Source organism: Hipposideros armiger, unplaced genomic scaffold (assembly GCF_001890085.2).
Source record: "Hipposideros armiger isolate ML-2016 unplaced genomic scaffold, ASM189008v1 scaffold_140, whole genome shotgun sequence".
Classification (NCBI taxonomy): domain Eukaryota; kingdom Metazoa; phylum Chordata; class Mammalia; order Chiroptera; family Hipposideridae; genus Hipposideros; species Hipposideros armiger.
In genome coordinates this window covers 2,192,007-2,218,193 of record NW_017731490.1, presented here as the reverse complement: position 1 = coordinate 2,218,193, position 26,187 = coordinate 2,192,007, and the positions used below count along the sequence as shown (strand labels likewise).

General features: G+C 39.3%; 1 protein-coding gene and 1 non-coding gene across 2 annotated transcripts; one reads left to right on the top strand and one right to left on the bottom strand.

Annotated features, from left to right (window-relative positions):
* Positions 1–4,189: 4,189 nt before the first annotated feature.
* WBP4 (WW domain binding protein 4) lies at positions 4,190–25,276 on the bottom strand. The gene is made up of 10 exons (XM_019650389.1): positions 24,505–25,276; positions 23,433–23,505; positions 20,772–20,834; positions 20,558–20,681; positions 18,312–18,479; positions 15,785–15,831; positions 15,275–15,350; positions 13,358–13,551; positions 9,920–10,083; positions 4,190–4,677 (listed from the first exon to the last, which is right to left on the bottom strand). Coding segments are annotated over exons 1-10 (1,122 nt in total). The 5' UTR covers positions 24,507–25,276; the 3' UTR covers positions 4,190–4,466.
* A 72-nt stretch (positions 25,277–25,348) lies between these two features.
* Positions 25,349–25,420, top strand: TRNAE-UUC (transfer RNA glutamic acid (anticodon UUC)). Its single transcript has one exon. It is a non-coding gene; the product is annotated as a tRNA-Glu (tRNA).
* Positions 25,421–26,187: the final 767 nt, after the last annotated feature.

The following is a 26,187-nucleotide window of genomic DNA, read 5'->3' as shown; positions in this document are numbered from 1 at the left end:
TCTAGTAAGGTACTGTATTTCCCCATGTATAAGACCTTAATTTTGGGGCCCGAAATTTGAAAAAAAATGTATTACATAAAGTTATTGAACTCATTTTATTCATCATAAAATTCATACAACTCATCACTGTCAAAACTCCCAGCCATTAGCTTGTCATCTGTGTCTGATGACGAATCACTGTCTTCATATATTGCCTCGTCCTCAGTTCCATCTATGGCATTTGAAATCTACAACCACTGTATAAGACGCACCCAGTTTTTAGATCCCAAATTTTTCAAAAAAGGGTGCATCTTATATATGGGGAAATACGGTATATAGATAATGGTGGAGAGGATTTGCATATGTGGGGACAGGCGGTTTATAGGAACTCTCTGTACCTTCCCTTCAATTTTGCTGTGAACCTAAAATTGCTCTAAAAACTATCCCCGTTTCACAGGTAAGAAAATGGAGGTACAGAGATTAAATAACTTGCCCAAGTCTCACTAAGGTCTACTAGCGACAAAGTAGGAGTTGGCAATGAGTCGGTCTGGCACTAGCACCTGTCGTCAATCATGCATTTTCTTCCTTTTCTGAATCTTGTTTCTTTTCCTAACAATGTGCCTTGCAGATCAACCCATAAAAGCCCACATAGAGCTCCGTTTAACCAGTTTTGTACTGATAGGCCTTAAGGTTGCTTCTATGTCTGAGTATGAGTACTGCTACATTAGTCTTACATATCACTCCTCACATGAGAAAGTACCTAAACAATAAACTTCTGTAAGTGGCTTTGCTAGGGTTAACAGATATTGACATTTTAAAATTTGATATTCTGAAAAATTGCTCTCTGTAGAGGTTGTATCAGTGTATACTGTTCTATGAATGTACCTGTTGGATATGGCATAGTAAAGCAGGTGTGGCCACTAGAAGAGATGAGAATGAGGCTTACAGGGAGGTCATTTTTGAGACTCCGGGTCTGAGAGAGATCAGTGCATGCCACACAGGACCACAGGAGAAACACCAGGTTTTGACAGAAGTCAGGAGTGAGGGTAAGTCTAAGCTGAAGCCTTTAATGGAGTTTCCGCTGGGCAGGCCAGACAGGGCAAACAGTTTGGGATTGGCTTGTTTGAATAATTCTGGAGGGCTTTGGGATATAGAAGTGGTCTCTCTACTTGCCTGGTATCCGGCCCTGGATGACTTGATGTGAGTTAGATAAGGAGGTGGTTGGGACCATAAACTTGGGATTGGTTGGTTTGTACATGAAAGCTGTGCTCTGGGCAAGCCCTTTGCTATCTCTAAGACGGGGATAGCCCTGGAAGGGGCAGTTTCTCTCTGGTCAGCAAGATTTTTAAGATGTCAAAACATCATAAAAAGATTAATGCACATACTTTAACTAGCAGTATATAAGATCACCTGTTCTCCCGAACAACAAATTATCTTTGATAATGATTGGTGAAAAATGACTACCAGTTGTAGTTTTAAGTTATTGGTATTTCCTTTTTTAGCTCATTTTTTCTTCTGATGATTTTTCTCATTCATTACCTAAACAAATATTAAGTACTTACAATGTACCATGTATTTATGATGAGTGAACAAAATAGACAAAGGCCTTGCCCTCAGGGCTCTTACATTTCAAGAAATGTGTAGGGCCTCATAGGGAGAAAACTACAAAACTTGAGAGAGACATAAAATAACTGACTAAATGAAAAGAATTTTGACAGATTGTCAGTAGGTATGGTACAAAATTAAGAGTTTTTGTGGGGGAAGACAGAAGTGGCAACTTGACAGAATGTAACTTGAAATAATGGATGTGAACATTTTGAAACGGAAAGGCAGTATAAGGATATCTGCTTTACCAGATGTTAAAATGTACTAAAAAACACAATAATGAAGTGTGGTGCTGGCACAGTAACAGACAACCAGAAACAAACTCTATATATGATATGCCCGTATGTGAATTCTACATATAATATGCCCGTATGGGATTGGCTGGTTTGAATAATTCTGGAAAGCTTTGGGCTATAGAAGCAGTCTCTCTAGTTGCTATAGCATTTTAATTATTATAGTTTAATACTTAAAAATCAGGGTTGTTTTCCCTGCTAGTTTTCAGAACTTATAAAAACTGCATTAAAAAACAAAATCACTTTTCACTATTTGGATCACGCTTCTTTGAATGTGATTTCATCCAGAGAATGGACCTCATGGATCTGGGTGTCATAATGGGAATTCACCCAGTGTTCACATGCTTGGGAAAAAAAAACCCCACAGTGCTCATGGAGGAGGGGTCAGAGATTATTGGGACTTTTAAATTTTAACTTATTTCTCTATTTGGTTTTTATATTTATAATAAAAATGTAACTTAAAATCTCCCACGTATACATATATACGAGGTGTGACTGAAAAATATGGTGAATGTTTAAATTAAAAAAAATATATTACAGTAAAAGACACATTGCCATTAATCCCCCTCAAAATACTCCCCCTTGATTCAAACACACTTATCCCATCATTCTTGCCACTTTTTGAAGCAGTTCTGGAAGTCCTCTTTCGTGAGTGTCTTTACTTCATCCTCCATCATGACAATGCTCCCTGTCCCACTTTGCTACAGTACAGCAATTTCTGTCAAATAAAAACATTATGGTGTGTCCTCATCCACCTTATTCACCAGATCTGGCACCATGAGACTTCTGGCTCTCCCCCAAAGTCAAAATGATTCAGGACATTGAAGCAGCCACGACAGCGCAATTCAAGACACTCACAAAAGAGGACTTCCAGAACTGCTTCAGAAAGAACAAAGGGAATAAGTGTCCAAGTGAAGGGGGGGGGGTATTTTGAGGGGAATTAATGGCAATGTGTCTTTTACTGTAAGAAATTTTTAAATTTAAACATTCACTGTATTTTTCAATCATACCTCATACAAAATATATATAAAATAATATAATAGAAAGGTAATGGTAGAAATATTAAATATTTAACTTCTGAAAAAAATCTAGGTAAATTGACAAGTTCTTTTCTAATTCTTTCAAAGTAAATAGAAAAGTACTATTAAAAGCTTTACCTTCAAACTTCTAAGAATACTGTCTTATTACAAAGGCAAAGGAGTTAAAGAATGCATCAGAGAGAAACATTTTACAAGTGTAGTTTTTAAAAAAGTCTTCAGTTGTGTGTTTTGTATAAGCTAAATATGGGTAAAATACAGCAGCATTCCATTTATAGTCTTACCATCTCTTCCAATTGAGCAGAGTCAAGCAACAAAATGCATTGCTTGGCTAGATGACACGGGCTACAGAGAATCTATCACACTTCATAGTGCTATACATTCATCAAATACCCAACTAAGTAAACAGAACAAATGTAAAGAGAAATCCAAATACTATTTCACCAATGCTAAGTTGACTCTGATTAGAAGAAGAAAACCCCAATATTTACTCTCTCATAGTTTTTAATAAGTATCACTTTCTTACATGTACACTAGTAACCTTAAAAAGACAAATATTTACCACCAAACATTAAATACTGTACAACTTATAAAAAATATAATTTTAAGACTTTGGAGTAATAAATGGGAGGTATCTACTTCCAATGGATCAAATAAGAAAATGCCACTTTTTAAGAAATTTAGCCAGAAAACAGGAAATTTCCAATTTGTCTCAGGAAACACTAAAAATTTTTACTGAAGGCAGAGTTCTTACTATTTTTGTTCAAGCCTTCATCTACATTGTTTTAAATACACCTTAAAGATTTTCCAGTATGTATAAGGCTGCTAAACAGAGTATATGACTGAGGGAAGAAGGACTACGCTAGAATGTGAAGTCGTGAGTAGGGATATGTCTTTCTCATCTTTATATCCCCAGTTCCTAGCAAAGTGCCTAGCTCAAAGTTAAAATGCGTAAGCAGTGGTTGCTTTAAAATGAACTGGGCAAATACACATTTCTATCTTTGGTCCACTTTGCACTCTGCATTAAGCATTGCATTTGAAATACCTGAGATGCAGTCCTTGTTCTTGGCCCTTGACCTTCAACTGAGTAACATAAGCCAATATGCACACACTTTCTCCATCAGCCTTCTGACAGGATCCTCAGAACTGAAGCATCACTGGGTCGTGACTCTTATGTGGTCTGATTCTTACATCTTGGACAACAGTTGATATCGGCATGCAGAAGTAATGTATTTTCAGTGGAGGATAAGTATGTTCATGTAAGCAAGAATGGAATAAAGACCTTGCTTTTTCATGTTTTAAATAACAGATACATAGCATCTTATACATAATTGGCATTTTTTTAGACACGGAACATAATACACTGTATTACAATGCACTATGGTAGGCTTTCATTTTAGGAACAAAAATAAATTTCACATGATAAAAGATTTTAAATTCACATAAAATACATTTAGAATAAATCTAAATGTTTAGCATTAAAATATTCAGAAATAACAGAGAAGCTTTTAAGATGTGTAGTCTCCATTCTGTCCTTAAAGCTCTTTTACAATTATTGATCATCACCTCGTTGTCTTAAATTTCTAGATTTCCCATTTTCAGTTCTTCTCTTTTTGAAGACCGGGGCCACTTCATCTGCCATGACTCCTAGTGAAGTGACTGTTTTTTCTTTAAAAACCACTTTGGGTTCCCCACCAATATTAGCTTCTGAAGTTGACACATATTCATTTTCAGTGCTTGGAAGTTCCAAATCTACCTCCTCACTAGAACAGAAAGTAAAAATAAAACCCTTATTTGACAGAGTAAGACAAATTTTCACATAACCTTTGGGTCCACCAAAGCCCCAAGATCATCTTTCTATTGATGATCATGGTGAGAAGTTAGAAGTTGGTCAGCTGACCAACTAGTAGGAAACGCTTTTAAAATACTTATTTTATAACATTAAGATACTGAGCAACTCATTTAAGTGGACACATCAGGAAAAGTCCCATCTATTCTTTTATTTCTGTTGCACAAAGCATTATGTCATCTGAGGAAATGCTTGTGCTTATATATGATCAGCAGTACAAGTTGTATAGGTTGGTAAGTGAGAGGTATTTATGAAAATTGATTTTGCCATGGACTGACAAGTGACAAGGATTTGGGGGCTTACACAGCACAAGAGGAAAACCATGGCATCTCAATGTCCTGGTGCAGCGGACTTCATGTGGCTGTTTGCTTAGCACCCTCTTTCTAAGGAACTAGCCCTTCAACCATCCACACATTTAGTGTAAATGTTCAGCTGACTAGTCTGGAGGTCAGTCCCTGACTATGTGAGCCTATCATAGTATCCTGCCTTCTGCACAGTCAACAGTCTGTGACAGAGCCAGGAACTCATGTCACAGCATCAGTCCCCTCCATGAGCTTTTTGAACATGGACCAGAAAGATCCTTGTTTAACTCTAAAGTGGCTAAAAGTATAAAATCTGTTGGGAACCACACATCCTCCTATTCAGAGAAAGGAGTTCTAGAAAGATTAGGGATGGAAGATGGAGAATCTTGCCAATGTTTCAGGCCTGGTCAGTAATTCCAGGGGGCCTGTCCAATTACTGCTCCTCAGCTTACAAATAATGGCTGTAAACGTCCCAAACATGGGGAGAGACTTGTACATACAAGTTGAAGCCAATATAGGTCACATCAAAATTCCAATGCAAACAAATGTTTTTCAAGACACCTTTTAATGAAACTGTCTAAAATCAAAGACAAAGAGAGAATTTTAAAAGTAACAAAAGAACTTCACTTATATGAGAATTTCAAGAGATCCTCAAAAAAATAGTATCTCAGCAGAGACATTGCAAGCCAGAAGAGAATGTGATATTTTCCAAGTGCTCAAAGAAGTAAAATGCTAACTATGAATAATTTATCCAATTAAGGTGTCCTTGAGAAACAAAGGTGAGACAAAAACTTTCCCTGGTCAAAAAAATAAAAACACAAAAAACTGAGGATATTCATCAGCACTAAAACTGTCTTACCAGAAATGCTGAAAGGAGATTTTTAAACTGAAATGAAAGGTTGCTAATTACTAACAAAAATATAAGACTGAAATCACACCAAGTATCTTTTCTAACCGCAATGGTAAGAAACCAGAAGTCAACAGGAGGAAAGCTAGAAATTTCAAATATGTGAAAATGAACACACTTCTGAACAATTAATGGCTTAAAGAGGAAACCAAACAGAAATAAAACACTTAAAAAAAAAAGAAACATATCAGAACCTATAGGATGCTGCAAAAGTGATTCTAAGAGAGAAGTTCATAGGGATAAACATCTACAATAAGAAGAAAGATCTCTAATGACCTAACTTTATACATCAAGTAACTGGAAAAAGAACAAACTAAGCCCCAAGTTAGCATAAGGAAGGAAATAACAGATCAGAGCAGAAATACATAAGAGACCAAAAGAACAATAGAATAAATTAAGAAACCTAAGAGCTGATTTATTGAAAAGAAAAAAAAAAATTGACACTCCTTTAGCTATACTAAGGAAAAAAGAGAGAAGACTCAAATAAAATCAGAAATGAAAGAGGAGACATTACAGCTGATACCACAGAAATACATAGAATGATAAAAGACTATGAACAATTACATGCCAACAAACTGGATAACCTAAAACAAATGGATCTATTCCTAGTAACATACAACCTACCAAAATGGAGTCATGATGAAATAGAAAATCTGAAGATATCAACAACTAAGGATACTGAACCAGTAATCAAAAACCTCCCAGCTAAAAAAAGCCCTGGACCAGATGGTTTCACTGGTGAATTCTGAACATTTAAAGAATTAATGCCAATCTTCCTCTAATTCTTCCAAAAAAACTGGAGAAGGGAACACTCCCAAACTCATTCAGGAGACTTGTATTACCCTGATATCAAAACCATATAAGGATAACACAAGAAAAGAAAATCATGAACTAATAACTCTAATGAGTTAGTTATAAACACAAAGTGTAGAAATAACCTAAACGTCAACAGAAAGGGAATGGCTGAGTAAAATCAATGAGTATCTAAATGATTAAATATTATGTAGTAATTAAAAGTAACATTTATAAAAATTTAAATAGGATATTAATATAATGCTAAATAGGGAAAAAGATAAAAACTGGGAAAAATACTTCAAAATGTTAATGTTACTCTGGGTAACTGAATGAGTTATTCTTAAGCATTTCTTCATTTAAAAAAATTTTCTATAATAAACATATGTAGGTTATTTTTAGAGAAAAAAAGCCCTTGAGAAATTAGGCTAACCTACTTAGGAAGTTAGACACAATCTATCACATATTAAACTGGCTGAGTGGTTAAAATTTAACAAGAATGGCTTTATAACATACTTATCACAATGAAAAAAAATACTCAAAAATTGAGAAATCTGAATTTTGATGTATAAGATATATCGGTATAGTAGGACCATCTATCTGCCTATTATAAGTCACCTAAGAAATGTAGGGCTGAAATAACGTAGTCTTACTATTTCTGCAAATTCAATGTATATAGTGACTATGCTTATCATGGTACCTGGCACTATGTAGCATTAAATACGTATTTCCTAATATTTCATTAAGTAACATATACAACTTGTTCATTTCATAATAGTAACATTTTAGTATTTTTTTTTTCTAAATTGGGGGATTGGGGGAGGACAACAGTATTGGGGAGTTGGGGAGGGGGACCAGCCAAGTTGTTGTTCTTCAATCTTAGTTGTGGAGGGCGCCAGTTGCCATCTGGCTGCCCGTCGGCAGCTCGTGGCCTCTAAGCTCAAGGTGTTGTGTTACAATCTTAGTTGCGGGTGGGCGTAGCCACCATCCCATGAGGGAGTCGAACCTGGCAGCCTCGTTGTTAAGAGTGCGTGGTCTATCCACTGAGCCATCCGGGCAGCAGCTCAGCTCAAGGTGCCGAGTTCAGTCTTAGTTGCGGGCAGGCATAGCCCACCATCAAATAGGTAGTCTTGTTAGGAACATGTGCTCTCACCAGCTGAGCCATTCTGCCACCTGTTGGCAGCTCAGCAGCAGCTCAGCTTGGACGCAGCTCACTGGCCCATGTGGGAATCGAACCAGCAGCCCTGTTGCTCAGAGCTCGCGCTCTTAAGCTAACTCTTAACCAACAGAACCACTCGGCAAGCCCTTAATAGCCATTTTAACTGTACTGCGGAGTGTTATCCCTAGGGAATCAATTCTGATTATATACATATAAAGCTGTCCAAAACTTGCATTACTCTACGTTGTGAAAAAAATGACCTTTTCATTACAGTTTTAACAACAATTTCATTATAAATGTATTAACAGGATAGTCATATTACCATATCAAAGCATTAATATTCTGGAGAATAACTGCTTAACTCATGTACGAGGTCTGACAATTAAGTTCATGAACTTGTTGCAACGATGTTGTTAACCTTTTTTTGATATCAAGGGATTATTCATCATAAGTTTGTATCACCTGGACAGTTAACCAAGTTTACTATTTGGAAGTACTGAAAAGGCTGTGTGAAAAAGTTACACGACCTGAACTTTTCACCAACAATTCACGGCTCTTGCATCACAACAATGTACCAGCTCACACAGCACTGTCTGTGAGGGAGTTTTTAGCCAGTAAACAAATAACTGTATTGGAGTACCCTCCCTACTCACCTGATCTGGCCTCCAATTACTTTTTTCTTTACCCAAAGATAAAGGAAATATTGAAAGGAAGGCATTTTGATGACATTCAGGACCTCAAGTGTAATACGATGACAGTTCTGATGGCCATTCCAGAAAAAGAGTTCCTAAATTGCTTTGAAGGGTGGACTAGGTGCTGGCATCAGTGCAAAGCTTCCCAAAGGGAGTGTTTCACAGGTGACTGTAGTGATATTCAGCAATGAGGTATGGAGCACTTTTTCTAGGATGAGTTCACGAACTTAATTGACCGACCTCGTAGATACTTTGTTCACCTGATGATTTTTTTAAGCATTTAAGAAACACTGGGGCTGGCCGAGTGGCTTATTGGTTAAGACTTGGCTTGCGAGTACGGGCTCTGAGCAGCAGGGTCACTGGTTCGGATCCCACATGGGTCAGTGATGCTGTGCACTCTACAGCTAAGATCGTGAACAACAGCTCGACCTGGAGCTGGGCTGCTGTGAGTGGCTGGTGACAACTGCAGTGGGGCTGCCATAAGCTAAAGTGAGTGGCTGGCAGCCGGCGTGAGCTGCCATGAGCTGCCGTGAGCAGCCGTCCAATGGCCAGCAACCAATGTGCCTCACCTGGGAAGAGCGCAATGATCACAATACCAACATGGGCCAGTGAAGCGGCGTCCTCCACAACTAGACTGAAGAAGAAAAGGACAGCAACTTGTCTGTTCCCCTTCTCCGATTCCCCAATGCTGTTCCCCTCCCCCAATTCCCCAATAAAATCTTAAAAAAAAAAAAGAAACACTGATCTGTGAAACTGGCAGTGACATCATCCTTTTATTGTATAAATGGTCCTAATAACGGATTTGCACACATAAGCTAATAATATAAACCAGATAATATCTCATCATGATCTTGTCTAATTGATAAAACTGTTCTGGTTTTTGATGCTGGCTTAAAAACTTCGGTTAAGTGTCATCAGCCATTTTCAAGATAGCAACAAGAACCTATTTCTCGGCTTCAGATGTACCACCTACAGCATTTATTGAATAGGCAGGTATTTCTCTGTAGAAGGATGGTGAGTGTGAGAATGCTTATGTGTACATAAGGTGAGTTAGTGTGTGAATGTGTGGTCAACAGAAATGCCATGTTTTAGAAGAAAGGAAAATAATCATTAGCTTACTTTTTAAAATAACCATTAACTCACACTTTAAAATATTTTTTAAAATAATAATAAAACTACTGTAGAAATGAATGAGCTACATTTTTAATGAGCACCTTTTCCTTCAAAGTAGTTACTGCAATTTATGGAAATATTGGGATATAAAATACTTGTAATAACAGTGGGATTATGTTTTAGGTACTTACTGAGACTCAACTTCTTGTTTAATTTCTTGCCATTCTCCATAGGGGTTTGATTTTTTATGAGCTTTGGGTTTTTCTTCCTTTGGACCCAATGAATTCTGCTCTTGGATATTTTTGTCTTTCTGTTTTTCTGGTTCAGTTTCTTTCCCACTATTTTTATTTTTTTCCTGAAATGACAAAGTCAAGAAATAACACACTACCAGCACAGGAACAAAATTTCTTTAATGTAATCTTGCTATTGATTTATAAATAACAACACATTAAGTCACTTAATATTTCAAATTTGCACACAAATGTACATAAAAAACTTTCATGTTTGATTAGGTTTTTCATTACCTCTAATATGTTAACACACCATGGCCAAAGCTGCTTTTTAAAATAACAGAGCATGAGCCTGTTAATGTGCTACAATTAAAGACATACACTGGTCTTTATCCTCTCTTCTCTTTTCTGCTTTCTCTCCTTACTTACATCCAACAGAGGCCTTCTTTCATACTGAGCTCCTTTTGAATTTAATGCCATGTCATTGGACTCTTCTACACCCATTATTTATTTAAAGAACTCTCTCAAACTATTAGTCTTAAATGAAATTCATCTTCCCGTTGAGGACACTGCCAGAACTTCAGTGGCCTATACAACTGGTAGCTACGTGAAATTAGACAAAGACACACCCTGGAGGTAGAAGCAGCTCCCAGAGTCCCTGGCTAGCACTAGTGCTTTTAACAACACCCCCTCACCATCTGGGATAACAAAGCCCAGTGACCCAATTTGGCAAGTGGACCACGCGCTCGATTTCAGCCTCTTCGCAAACTGCACAACCGTGGGTGGCATGCCTGGGACACTGTTTTGTTTGCAATTCTTTGAATGGATGTTCACTCATTCCCTCAGGCTGTTATCACAGAACTAGGAGGCAATGTGCAATTTCTCTGAGCAATCTTGACCCTTCCAGCCATGACTTAAAAAAAAAAACCAAAACATATTTACTAAGGTCATGATACCTTTTCACTTTGATCCTCATGCAATGAACGCCGCCTCCTCTGAGGCTCTCACCACCATCTCCTATACAGTTCTCTTCCATTCCTCCTTATATGATCTAATGACCTCTGGCCACTACTCCATCTTCACAGATGACTGTGGCAACTCTGACACCAAGTCCTCTCTATTCAAACTCTTGTCATCCTAGAGCTTAAAAATTCCTGAACCTAGGTTTTGTGAGCTTTAAAACTAATGACTTTGGTCTTCACTATACAGTCATACTTCGGAGATACTGCAGGTTCAGTTCCAGATAAAGTGAGTCTTGTAATCTTTTTGCTGCTGGAGGGTTTGCCTTCAATTTACAAAATATGGAAACATCTGTGAAACGCAACAAAACGAACTGCAATAAAACGAGGTATGCCTGTATTTAGCTACCTAATGCTAATATATAGCATCATATATAATGCTATATATAATAGGATTATAGGTAGTTTGTCCTTGTTTATCTGTATTCTGTAGCATTCTGTTTCCTTGAAGTTAATACTGTCTGTCTCAAGTTGGATGCTGGGTTACCTAAACTTGACTATAAACACTGAGATGGCTACTACTAAGATCTTTGCTGCTGCTCCTCTACAAACTATTGTAGATACATCCCTCACCCTAAGCTCTCCCAAGGTTCACGGGGTAGGGAGAGAAATTCCAGGCAGTCATAAGCGCCTAGGTGTGGCCTCAAAGTACCCTCTCCGCAGCATCTTGGCTATTCCTTCAGCTCTCAGGCCAGCAATGTCACCCATGGATCAATGCCATGTGTCTTGTCTGCTTTGGCACCTGGGCTCCTGAGTGTTCCTGGAAAAGTCACAAAAGCAGGAGGACTAGCACTATCATATATCATATCTCCCCATGTATAAGATGCACCCTTTTTCGAAAAATTTGGGGTCTAAAAACTGGGTGTGTCTTATACAGTGGTTGTAGATTTTTTTACTTGCATTTCCTGCTTTTTCGTGCTTGTTTCTGCGCTCATTGTTTTGCACTTGTTACCAGTATATTATGTTTTGCCACATTCTGCCCAGAAATGGCTCAGAAAAGATTTTTGTACAGTGCTGAATTCAAGTTAAAAGTGATCCAGTGTGCAAAAGTGAATGGAAATCGTGCTGATGAACATAAGTTTGGTCCTCCAACTGAGAAAACAATCCGAGACTGGCTACGGGAAGAAGAAACCCTACTCAAAATGCCACGGCAGAAGGCCATGAGAGGCAATATATGGAGACAGTGATTCGTTATCAGACACAGATAAGGACAAGCTAATGGTTGGGAGTTTTGAGTGATGAGGAGTTGTATGAATTTTATGATGAATAAAACTTGAGTTCAATAACTTTATGTAATACTTTTTTTTTCCAAATTTTGGGCCCCAAAATTAAGGTGCGTTTTATACATGGGAGTGTCTTATACATGGGGAAATATAGTAACTGCATTTTTGCTTTACTGCCATGGCTAGGCACTCAGCACAACCTCTCAATCCTTACTTGGTTCATTTCCTCTTCCACTCCAGCTCAGTGACTATTTCAATCCATTAGTGTTGTCAAGCTCCCGAAAGCTCCTCACTCTCTGCAATCAATCTTGATTTCTTTGTGAATGAGTAAATTGAGGCTAAAGGGTATGACTCTTTCAACTTCCTCCCTGATACCAACTCATCCATAGTTGTACCTACTTACAGAAAATGAAAACCTTACCTTCTCACAGAAAATGAGTTTATTCCTTGTTCAAGACCAACCTACCCAATGACCCTTGTTGGTATTCCCTTTCTACCTCCTTTGGGGTCCCTCTCAATGAAAACAACCACCACCACCAATCTTATGATTAAGAGTCAATATGTGGCAACCACTCTCACTTTTCATCCCCCTGTAATCGGCCACCCGATACTCTGGTGAAACTGCTAGAAGAGCATCAAGGACCTCATTACTGCAAAATTCAATGGACATTTTTCTTTTTATTTCTAATTAATCCATGATGCTCTCTATTCCTTTGGCTTCCAGGATATTAAATTCTTCTGCTTCTCTGAGCACCATTCTAATCACTCTTTCTTCATTCTACCTCGTGGGCTCCTCTTTCTCTGCCTGCCACTTAAATGTTTAATATTCATCAAGGTCATTTTCCTAGGTAACCGCACCCAATCTGAGATTTGAATTACTACCAGTATGCTAATGATATTCAAATGAGCATCTGCAGCCTGGACATTCAGACTTGCATGTTCAGACAGTTCTCCAAATGTTAGTCATCTCAAACTTAGGAGGTTTAAAAGTGAATTTACTGTCTTGCTACCAAACAGATGTCAATAAATGGTATAACTATTTATCCAATTGCCAAAATATATTTTAGTTTTATGTCTCTCTTCTACCAGAAAACTGAAGAAAGTTGGCAGAGCTTTTATAAATTGATAAATTTGAAAAGACTAAATCAAGAACCTACCTTAAACTTTATTTTTATCTTTTGTGTTTCTGTAGAGACCTCTCCTTTTTCTACTTCCTGTTCCCCATCTGAATCACTATGTGAATCTGATGATTTGGACTCTTCTTTGGTGCAAAGTGACTTTTCATTGACTTTACTAGAAAGCAGATCGCCAGAGTGTGGAATGAAATCATCAGGTTTTTCCCATCTGGATTCTATTCAACACATTTTAATGGTCATGTTATTTGGTTACCAATTCAATTCAGAAGTAATTCCCAATATAATGCTTCCTGTCACATATTATTAAATGACAACACTGCACCTATTTTATACCATCTCTTGATCAAGAAGATAAAAAGACTTCTGTAAGCTCTTGCCCTTGTATCTTTCAGAAATTGACTTCAAACAATCTGGATTCATTAGATGTATCAACTATAGATGGAAAAAGACCTAAGAACTGGGCAATATTTTCTAAGGACTCTCATAATTTAGCTGACACCAATTTCAGGAAACATAATAATGAGCACACATCAGATTTCTTGGAATTTATTTATCACAAAGATGTCCTGGGATCTTCGCAAAGTGAAATCACACTGTAAAAATCTGAGTTAATATAATTTGTCTTTTTTTATAGAAGGAAACAAAGAAAATCTTGATTGAACTCTACTGCCACCCAGTGGTTTATTGGGCTTTTAGTAAAATGATGGCATTTCTAATTATCTTGCAGTTATTCTCTAGTTTTAGTTTAATAAAAGAAGGGATTCTAAAATTTATTGTCCAACTGAGACAGTTTCAAGAGTGAAAGGAACTCTATTAATAATCACGGTGGTCTAGACATAAACCAAAACTGTTGAGGACAGTCCCTTATTAACATAAAGTACTTTTCAGCACTAATGAAAAATATTACTTTTCCTTGTCTCTATTTCACACAAGTAACGTAAGAATTTTCAGGAAATAATTTGTTAAGCGTCAAATGTATACCAGACACCGTTCTGGGAACTTTATAGACATCTGACTCATGACCCCATAGAGTGCATGATCGTCTCTACTTAAGAGCAACTATAGGCTCAGTGACTTGCCCACAATCACGTAGCTGTAAGAAGCTGTGCGTTGAGCTCAGATCCAACTCTACAGCTACGTTAGACACTCATATTACTTAATCTCTGTAAATATTCAGTACCTCAACGTAATGGTTTTTAAACAGAACCAGTGCTATCACTGCACAGGCTAGGTATCTACCTAGAGGTTAAAAGGGCCTTCTTTTCCTCCTAGAAGGCTTAATGCTATGTAGAGGGCTTTGGTTAGTAGGAATTAAAACAAGAAAAATTGGCCAAAGCTACACCAGTACTATAGCCATTTTGGTAAGTTTAACTGAAGAAACCAAATACAATTACTTGAAAACCAGATTTATGAAATTAAATTAGATAAAATCTTAATTTGAAATACATAATTAGATAACAATAATTATTCATGTTTTATAAATATTTATATAACTGAAACATTATTAAATTCATAAAAGGGAAATTTGACAATCTTAGCCACTCCTAAAATAGCATCAGTTTTATTTTTTTGAAAAAGCAAAAGCAAGTTAAACTAGGTGATCTCTCAGATAGCTTCCAAGGTAATGATTTTATTTCTAAAATAATCATGATAAAAATTAGTAATGGTAGAAAAAGTAAAAATGACTCTCTTTAAAATGCGTGCATGCAGTATCAATTGAGAATAACAACACATAGAGCAGTATATTATATATAGAAATCACTTTTGCTTTTCCATTGTATTAATGTTTTAAGTTATAAAAAAACAATACACACTTGCTACAAAAATGTGTATCACTATATGTACTAAAATTCCCTAGTTCAGATGATTCATCAGCAGGCTAATAAACAATTTCAGGTATAATTTTAGATAGTTAAGATAATCAAAGGTAACACTTACCTCCTGTTTCTGTATTATAATAATAGGTATAACCATCTTCACTTAAACCTTCTATCCAAACAGCCTTCACTGCCGTCTAAATAGGGAAAAACCAGCATAAACTGAAGATAATGATGAGGTTTACATATTAGATAACTAAGACAGAGTTAGCCACCCTTTTCTTTCCTCTTGACACGTGGGAGTTAGAGATCAACAGAGGCCAACTTTCAGGGAGAGAATGTCTCACCTCTGAAAGCTAGAAAACAATTCTTCACAGATGGACAGGGACATGTGAATGGCAACTAATAATATTTGCCCTGCACAGAGTTTTTGGGTAGACATCACTTTTAACCTCCACCCAGCCTTCTACTAAAAGGATTGTAGGGAGAAAGGAACAAAGTGTTGGGGGTGGGATGCGGCTTATCTGGAAGTAAATGTGCTTGATACTCTATCTAAAAAACTCTATCTAAAAAACCTCAGAAGCCAATCACTTTAAAAAAATAAAGCAAAGACACAATGTACTTCAGTTACCTTTTTTAAGTTTCCTTGAAATCCTTCAGGTTTCTCCCACTGAGATGCTTAAAACAAAACAGTGCATTTATAAAATCTTTTTGCTTAAAAAAACTTTCCAAAAAATTTAATTTGGCATACATTTACAAGATATTTAATGTGTACAAAACACTACAGATCTAGTTAAAAACATAATTGAAAAATAAGAACCAACATGCATTCCAGTAGTATTGTGCACAAGAATACATGTGAATGCTATGTAACCAAGAAGAAAGGACAGAATGAGATTAAAAGTTACTGGTACTTCCACAGGAATTATTAGAGCCAGGTAGGGCTTCTCTTAAAGACTTCGTGGAATTCAGTCTTGATCAATTTGGAAGGAATGAGATAGACTTTTGATATCTTAGGGGAAGGGGAGAGGGAGAGATGGGATGAATGACTCAGAGGAGGAAAAAGATGAAGCAAGCAGGAATTAAAATCAAGTGTTGCAGGGCTGGCCGAGTGGCTCAGTTGATTAAGAGTGTGAACTCTGAGCAATGGGGTCGCCGGTTCAATTCCCACATGGGCCAGTGAGGTGCACTTGAGCTGAGCTGCTACTGAGCTGCCAACAGGTGGCAGGATGGCTCAACTGGTGAGAGCTCGTGCTCCCAACAAGGTTTCCGGTTGGACTCCCGCATGGGATGGTGGCTACTAGGATTGAACATGGCACCTTGGGCTGAGCAGCCATGAGCTGCTGACAGGAGGCCGGACGGTGACTGGACTTGGAGCTGAGCTAGCTGCACCCTCCACAACTAAAATTGAAGGACAACGACTTGGCTGTTCCCCTTCCCCAATTCCCCAATAAAATAAAATTTAAAAAAATCAAGTGTTGCTGAGAAAAAATATAGTGAACAAAGGAAGCAAGCAGTAGGCAATAGAAGGGAGAAAAGACAATAAATAGTTTCTATGTAAATTTGAAAAAGACTTATAATCCCTAGCATACAATTATTTATGGTTTACTGCTAAGCTATAGCATGCACTTCACTGAAGGCTCAGAGCAAATTCTGAGTAATTATTACTATTTCTATATAGTCTGAAACTGATCGTGATTCTAAAGATTGTAATAATTATGATACTTGGAGGCCAAAGTTTTCTTCATGATTAACTCTGATCTCATTTCTTGCCTTCCGGACCATTCTTAACTTTTCTTTTATCCATTTCTTTAATATATGTACTACCCACCCATGTTACTTCTTGTTCTCTTCTTTCTCCTTGTGATCGCACATACTCCTAAAAGTTAACATATTATCTACATTCCCAGACTCAATTTATCTCCCTAACTCACAACTCTAACAATCAATTCGTTACTGAAAATCGCTATACGAATGTTCTATAGGTACGCCAACCTTAACATATTCAAAATTGAATTCATTACTATCCTACTTAAACGTACTCGGTTTTCACATTTCCTGCCTCACTAAATGACACCATCATCCTCCCAGCCCTCCATGATATGGTCCCAATCTATTTTTCAAGCCTCTTTCTTCTGCTATGACATCTTCAAAGAACCTTATGCTTTACCTCTACCAGATGACTACTTCGCAAACATTCAAACCTTTTTTAGGGTCATATTGTTCTACCTGTCTGGAATGCTTGCTGTACACTCATAACAACGTACTTCAACCTTTCTCAGTTGAAAAACCCATGGAGTGTCTACACCAAATCAGGCACTATGTTAGGTGCTAGGGATAAAAATAATAAGATGACATCATTCCTGACGTCCTCATTTTAACTTACACATTAGCTCAAAAGTTAATTCCTGTGATAATCTCTCAGATCCACATAATCACAATTAATACTCCACTATTTTGAGCTCCCATGTAATCTTAATTACATCTTCACTATATTATAGTTCTTTAAAATTTCTCCTTGTCTCGTTATTTCTGATACTAAATTTTATATTTCTGGAGACTAAGATGCTACATAAAATTCATTTATCTCAGAATTTACATGGAATAAACACCCAAATACATTTAGTTTTAAAGGAAGTCAAAAAGATCTTTTTCATATTCTTACTAAGAAATACCATTGTATATTTTATTACAAATTGATATCCAAAACATTAATATGAAGGAGGGATATTTTACTTGTTCAATTAAGACAGCTACACAAAAAAGAAATCAGTTTCTGGTTCCCAGTCTGCTCTGGCATAGAAAATCTCTTTCATAGAATATTTTATTTCAAGAACCCCTGCAATTTGCAACATGGATCCAAAATGCCTTAATTCCACCTAAAATGGTTTATTTACATGTAATTCATAGTTTTGAAGGTTTTATTGAGAAAATACAAAGCTTTAGTTTATTTGTAAGTAACCCACTATTAAGGTTTTAACTAAGTATGACACTGAGTCATTATGAGAAGGGTACCATTTTAAAAGGTACATAATTTTTTTTACCATTGTGGCAAAAATGTAAAGATACCATCTTTCACTATTTGGACATTCCAATATTAACTAAAAGTCCAAAGACAAACTGTCAGTTATTATTCTCTATATGCCTAAATGACTTACCTCCTGTGATAAGATCATAATAGTAGTGGTAACCCTCAGAGGTTATGCCTTCTACCCATCTGCCCTTTGAAGGGTCTTTTTTCTTTTTCTTCTTTTCTTTCTGCTGATTTGATACAGAGGTGGGTGGGACAGTGTTGGTTACTGGTGATATGCTTGGCTCTGTAATTTCTAGAGAAAAGATGAGAGATAGGTAAAGTAGACAATCTAACTTTTTTCCCCTGTGAGAAAACATTGTTATTTCCAATCAAAAGCCTGATCAAGTTCTTTGGGGAACTTGACACGTTATTATAAAGCTCATTTGGAAAACTAAACATGCACAAATATCCAGGAGAATTAAAAAAAAAAAAGACATGATAAGGGGAATCTAGTCCTACCAGGTAATAAAACTTATTCTAAAATTATGGTAGAAAAGATCAACAGTGTAAACCTGATCCAGGAATAGGCCGACATATAACTGAAACAGAGCAGACTGAAACAGAAACAGATCCAAATGAAAATTCCTGGTGCTTCTTAGTAGATGGAACAAGAAATCATTTAATAAATGATGTTGGACTAACTGGTTAATTATTTAATTATTTGGAAAAAAGTAAAGTTATTCCCCACTCCTCAGTCCCTTCCATGTTTTTACACCAACATAAATTTCAGATCAAAGTTATTTACAAAAAGAATACAAAGTAAAATAATGTTAAATTTGACTACACAAAAATTCAAATATTCTGTATGGCAAAAATAAAAACAAAATACACAGACACGAAAAACAAATGACAAATAGTTATAACAAATATGACCAAGGGTTAATATTCCCAAGAAAGATCCCTTACACATTCAACATTGTAACAAAAAATGGGAAAAAGTACAAAGGCAATTTAGAAAATTAACATTTACCTTCATTAACATTGAAAGAAATGCAAATAAATAATGTTTTTGCATTCCATCAGTAAGTACTGAAAAGAATGACCAAATCCATTGTTAGTCAGTCTGATCCATGGGTATGAAAAAACGGGTATATGGAACTCAGTTATCCTCAAACTCTCAAGTTATCTACCTTCTTGCTGGCAAGGATGTGGTGAAAGGGAACTCTTATACACCATTGGTGGGAATGTAAATTGGTCCAATCACTATGGAAAACAATATGAAGGTTCCTCAAAAAATTAAATATAAATCTATCATGCAATCCAGCAATTCCACTTCTGAATACATACCCAAAGGAAATGAAAACAGATCTTCAAAGATAAATAAATATGCACTCCTGTGTTTATTGCATTATTATTAATAATAGCCAAGATATGAAAAGAATCTAAATGCCCATCAACAGATGAATGGATAAAAAAAAGTGGCATATACACACAAAATTATACAGCTATGAAAAAGGAGGATATCCTGCCATTTGTGACAACATGGATGGACCTTGAGCATACTGTGCAAAGTGAGATAAGTCAGAAAGAGAAAGACAACAAGTACTGCATATCTTTTATATGTGGAATCTAAAAAACTCATAAAAAACAGATTAAAATGGTGGTTACCAAGGAGTGGGGGAATAAGACTGATGTTGTTTTAGGATACAAACTTGGAATGACTAGTAAATAAGCCATAGAGATCTAATACATAGTGTAACGAATATAGATAATAATATTGCACTATAATAATGTAATACAATAAATATCACCACAAAGGCAATCATATTACAATGTATAAATGTTTCAAAATAACACTCTGTACACCTTAAAGTTACACAATGTTATGTCAAATATATTCAATTAATCAATAAAAATAAAAAAGAAAAAGAAAAAAGTTATCTACCTTCTAGCAGTAATCAGTTAATTTGTCCACAAAAGGCTAACTCACTGTAATTCAACCATATAAATAAACGTTTCAGTTTTGACCATATGGATAAAGTGAACTGTGGTTATAATGCAAGCCCCATTTTTTAATGAACAGCTCCTTTTTGATGAATAATTCGAATACCTAAAAAACTCAAATGTCTCTGAAATGAACCACTGACCTAAAACAGAGCTAGGACTATGTAACCACAAGGGTAGTATAGCTATTGTGAATGGTGGTGGTAAAACTTGAAGCTTTAAAAGCAAAACAAAAGTGCATGAGACCCAGAGTCTAAACAGGGCTATGATGCATAGGAAAAGCACTAGGAGTATACACTGAGTGTATAACCTGTTTATGGAAACAATAGAAACTCACTTAGCATGACCTCTGATGTTACTTTTAAAGCATGTTGGCTGCTTTTTTACCTGACTCTAAGCCAAGCCTTTTCAAATCCTCTTGGTATGCTTTCAGGGCAGCTGCCTCCATTGCAGCAAACTCCTTTGATGCCTTTTCTTCTTCCTTCGCCTTATCCAGGCTTTTCTGTTTAATCTGTGTCAAGACACATATAAAAGTGAAAGCTAGGTAAAGGACTGACATGTACATGGAAAAATTGGCAAAGTAATAAACAAACTAAATTACCTCACTGATCCTCTTTGCCACATTTTCCTTATGATTCTTTCCTCTTTCATGAAAGTCAATACTCTTAAAAATGAAGAAAAGAAATACAGAGAAAAACTATGTAAACGTTATAATAGTCACAGTAAAGTAACAGTAAATATGGGAATGGAACGTAACAAAATTGAAACTAAAATGACTGGCAGAAAAGATAAAAATAATTTTAATGCAAACTGGCCCTTTTTATCAAATGGTGCTGCAGAACTGAACTACATTATTAATTATTATGCCCACTGACTAGGTTTCCTTTGGTGCTTAAAATAAACTGATGACCTTATTAACGGAGAAAAATACAAGGTACCTTTGATGACTAATCTAGCAAATATGATTATAATGAGGACTCAAGACATGAAGCCAAAGGAGAAGTGGGGGAAAAAAACCTTAACTTCAGGAAACGCCTCTCAGCATAAAGTGTCAAAGCCAGTAAGTATCTAGAATGTGTACTGCTCTATTTGCCACATTAGGTAAGAGACAGAATAACCAATGATTTTTAGAACCTTATTCCTCCAAATTGGGAGAAAAGTGAACATTAAAAAACTTCTCCTAAATTGTAAACAAATACTTTTACACAATGTGGTACAAAATGTAAAACTTCTATGCAAGACAATTTGGCACTACTATCAAAATTAGACTGCTATAATAGAGAACAAAGAGGCTCTCTATATATTAATGTAGAGAGAGCTCTGGGCTATACTGTTCAATTAAAAAAAAAACCTATGGTGCAGAATAGTATTTATAGTATGCTACTTTTTATGTATGCAGAATAAGAACCTATATCTAGATGCATATAGAAATAATAGAGACAAAAAAAATGAAAAAAGGAATGATAACTAGATGGATGGGGACAGAGGTGGGTAAGTGAATGTTATAGCCTACTTAAAACAGCCAGAAATACTCCCTAAATTACAAATGTCTGGTTATACGCAATAAGAATTTTTCTGGTAAACTTTGCAAAACAAGTTTTGTCAATCAAATCTTACATGATGCATTAGCTGAGCTATTCTAAAGTATTACTGTGAATTCCTCTTTAAAAGTGTGACTTTGGGCCGGCCGAGTGGCACGATGGTTAAGAGCTGGCTCGGGATGCCAGAGACCCCGGTTCGGATCCCACATATGAGGGCCGGTGACACTGCCCTCTACAGCTGGGATGCTGAACAACAGCTCAACCTGGGGCTGGGCTGCCGTGAGTCGGCCCCTGTGGCAAGGTGTTGCCATGGGCTACTGTGTGTAGTCAGCAGCCAGTGTGAGCGGCCAGCAGCCACAGTGAATGGCTGTCCAGAAGCCGGCAACTGATCTGTCTCGCCCGGGAAGAGCGCAATGATGGTGCTGGCTTGGACCAGTGAAGCGACGTCCTCTGCAACTAAACTGAAGAACAAACGACAGCAGCTTGTCTGTTCCCCTTCCCCAGGTTCCCCAGCACTGTTCCCATTCCCCAATAAAGGAAATCTTAAAAAAGAAAAAAGTGTGACTTTGTAAAAGCAAATATTAATCCTCTGTTTTTCATATCTTAACTTTCCTAAAGTTGGTTATACCACACAAAGAATATTAACGGCCCATGCAAAAGTAAATTAATTTCTTTTTTTTAAATTTTATTTTTTTACAGTATCCTATATAAATTAATTTCTAATTAAAGGTTAAATCAGTGTGTACTAGCAATTCAAGGAGATGCAGAAAGACTATCCTAGAAGGGATTTTTAGCTCTAAATAACTCACGAAGTTCATTCAACTGCTTCGGTACCTCTAAGGAAGAGACTACCAATGATTTGAGGTTTTAAAATCTGTGGCATTTATTTGTAAGGATGGCCTAGATCAAACTTGAGCACCTATTCAAAGAGACCAAAAACAAACAAACAAAACCCAAAATAAAAATATCTCCAAACTCCTTATAGACAATAGTAAATAATGTCTACCAAAGAAATACAACACTGCTAAAGGTGGGGCTTCTATTCTCTCATGCATTCAACTCTACCAAGTAAAAATGATATAAATATATACTTAAAAATGCCCTAGCCTTTAGGTACTATGTACATAGTGCTATGATAGGTATGAAAAGAGTAAAAAAAAAAAAAAAAGCAATGGTGCTGCTTTTTGTTTTATGTCTTAAAAGCAATCTAGACTAAGAAATACAGTAATATAATATGCTTAAAAGAGTTGCTATTTTCATATTCCATGACAGAGTTAATGATCTTTCAAATCTAAGCAGTTATAGAGCAAAAACCTCTAGGGCAAAAACATACCAGAAAAACTATAGTAATCCTTCTTTTTACAGATTAAGGGCTTCACAGTTTTACTTTTCTTTGTATATGACAGTATTACAAACAACACCATCATAATGTAGGTATTTCATAAACATGCATGAGAATACCCAATGTCATTTCCTGAACTTGACTGAAGGGCCATAAAGAAATCATTTGGCTTAACATATAATCAAATTTAGGCTGATGAAAAGGGAGAAGGCTCACAGCTTTCCTACAAGGAATGAAAAGGCAATAGAAATCTTTCAATGTTCTGAAAAATCAAGAGCAATGTACATGGAAAGTGCTTTGTAAACTGAGTTTAGATAAAAAAGAAACATTTCACATAAACACAGCATTACTAGAATCTCTAACAGTGGGATTATCATACAGGCCTGTTGTCTGCTATCCAACACTTGCAGTAATCACAGAATTTCTTTGGTTGTGACTTCCAGTAGTCTGCCCTGGAAAAGGGAAAAACAAGTCTAAGCTTATTTATAATTTTAACAGGTTAGATTTTGCATGCTTTACATCTTAGAGTTGGAAATGTAAGCCCCTGCTACTGAATCCTGTCTTGTTATACACAGTACCCTGTTTTATGATTTATCTGACTGAAGCAGTCAACTGAACTTCTGTTGCAGTAGCGTAGAAAAAGTCTGCACCGGATTTAAAACTCCACTAAATGTAACAGGTTAAAATTTTTCTTTCTCTCATGTTACTGTCATCAGTGTGAAGAAATAAGGAATATCTTCTAGTTGATTGATTCTTTCCTTTCCTTTCCGGCATTCTGGGAGGTTACTATAATGAAGGCCTGAAGAAACTCATCAAGTTTCCTTTAAATCAAGTTATTGCCACCAAAACAACAAAGCACAAGACTCCTTGTGGTGGGAGACTGTGGTTCCTCCGAGACTATCTGTTGATACAATTTGTTCCCGAGCCTCAGGGCAAGACAGTTGGAGAAGCCAACGGACCTCTCCGCTGGCAAGGCAAGGCAAGGCAAAAAGAAACCATTCCTCTAACCAGGGCTGGCCTTTTCCAGCAGGCGAAGGAGTCACCCGCGGCCGCAGTCCAACCTAAAAGTTTCACAATACCCCAAGGTTCAAGAGCCAGACACGAAAAGGGTGCTGGCGACCCCCGACTCTGTAGGTGGACGGAGCCATCCGTCGCTTCGCGGGCGGTCATCCATCCAACCTCCACTGGCCGCCAGCCTCCCTCCCGAGAGCCCGTCTTCCCAGCCCCTAGGGGTGCTCCGCGGGGTAGCATTTCTACCCCGCCCAGAGAACCGGCCCGGCCCGTCTGGGTCCGGTCCCGAGCGAGTTAAGCGCGCGTCCGTCACGCCTCCAGCCCAAGGGCGGGGGAGATGGGGGGTGGGAGCGGACTGGCGGTGGAGGGAGAGAGCCGGCGGGGAGAGGGCCGCCCCGAGAAACAACACCGCCTTGTTTAGAGCCTGAGACCCAACTCACATGACTGCACCAGCCGCTCCGCGCGTCGCCTCCGGGTCCGGCTCAAGCTCGCGTTCTCCACGCGGGGCGAGGGGGAGCCCGGCCAGATGCGAGGCCCACCCGAGCCTCGGAGCCCGGACACCTCCCTCCTTCCCCGGGGCCCCGGGTTTCACGGTTCCCAACTACGGGTGCCCCGACGACTCAATCCGCGTTCGCACGCTCCTCCTCCGCCCCTCCCCCTCCGGGGGCGGTGCTCCCGGCTCCTGAGAGGTGGGGTCGCTATAAAGGGTGAGGTCACCGAGAAGGGGCAAAAGCGCGACGGGACCTAAGCCGGAAAGCTGCACCCCGACGCCTGCAGCCCCCGCGTCCTCCCGCCTTCTCCCCCTCGCTTTCCCTGCGATCCAGAACCTCCACCCTTCTTCTAGACTCGCTGGCTCGTGGCCTAGGAGCTCGCGCGCCGCCTCCGCCCCGAACGCAAACAGCTGTTCCCCCGAGACGTCGCCGCCCTCAACTTTGCCAACTAGTCCGCACGCACTTTGACCGGCGGAGCGACCCGGACCTGTAGGCTGGGGGGCCGTTGGCGGAGTGTAAAACAGGGAGGTGAAACAGTGGCTCCCGGGCCCGCGAGGTGCCGGGCTTTGCTCAGAACTTTCCTGAGTCGGCGGAGCGACCGCGCTCCGCCTCCACGACGCCCGTGCGCCGCGGCCGGACTCGTTCCTCCGCTCGGGAGCGCGTGGGCAGCGGCGGGAGCGGCTCGCGCGGCGCAGAGTGGCGGCGGCGGCGGGAGCGGCGGTGCGGCGCGGAGCCGAGGCGGCGGCGGCGCGGGCGCTTGTCAGGTGAGTCAGCGCGGCGTCTCCGCAGCACTTCCCATATGGTCTAGCGGTTAGGATTCCTGGTTTTCACCCAGGCGGCCCGGGTTCGACTCCCGGTATGGGAACGTCGTAGCTTTTTAAAAAAGCCAACCCAGGGGAAGCTAGTTTTATTGCCAGTGGCTCTCGCCCCCCGCCTGTCCCCCTGCTCCGGGTGAGTTTGTGGAAAACGAGCTTTCGTAGTTAGTTGTTCGCTGCGCCGTGCCCTGGGCTGCGGATGTGCGAGTCCCGAGTGCCGCGCCGGGCGGGCTGCAGGAGCGAGTGCGCTTGGGGTGCCCCGTGCGCCCAGCCTGCGCTGGCGGGGCCGAGCCGCCGGGAAGGAGTTTCGCTTTCTCCGGGGCCCCCTCCCGCCACTGCGGCCCCGTTTTCTAGACGCTGGGGAGGCGATGATGAACTCGGGCCTCGCCTCATCGCCTCCCAGAGCCCCTCCGGCCCACGCCCTGCTCGGCCGCCCCCTTCCGACTGCCCCGAGCGCCGCGGGGCGTGCTTGCCCCCTGCCCTCGGCGCCCGGGACCCCCCTCCCGCAGGCCGCTTTAACTCTCCGCGGGGCGGTAACGGGAACCCCCACACACCCCTACACAAAGCGGCCTCCCCCGGGCGGGGGCGCGCCTAGGGCGGGCCGGCCGGCGAGCCCGGGTGTCCGCGGGCGCGCCTTCCCGTCACCGCCTGACCAGCCGCGTGTCCGCCCGGGGCGCCCGCGGCGCCCGCGAGCCCAGCCTGAGAGCCCGTTCCAGCCTGACGTCGGGGGCGCTGGTCGCGCGCGGCTCACAAAAAGCAGCCCGGCTCGAGAGCCGCCGACTTGAGTGCTTTTGCTTGGGAGGGCTCTGGGGAAGGG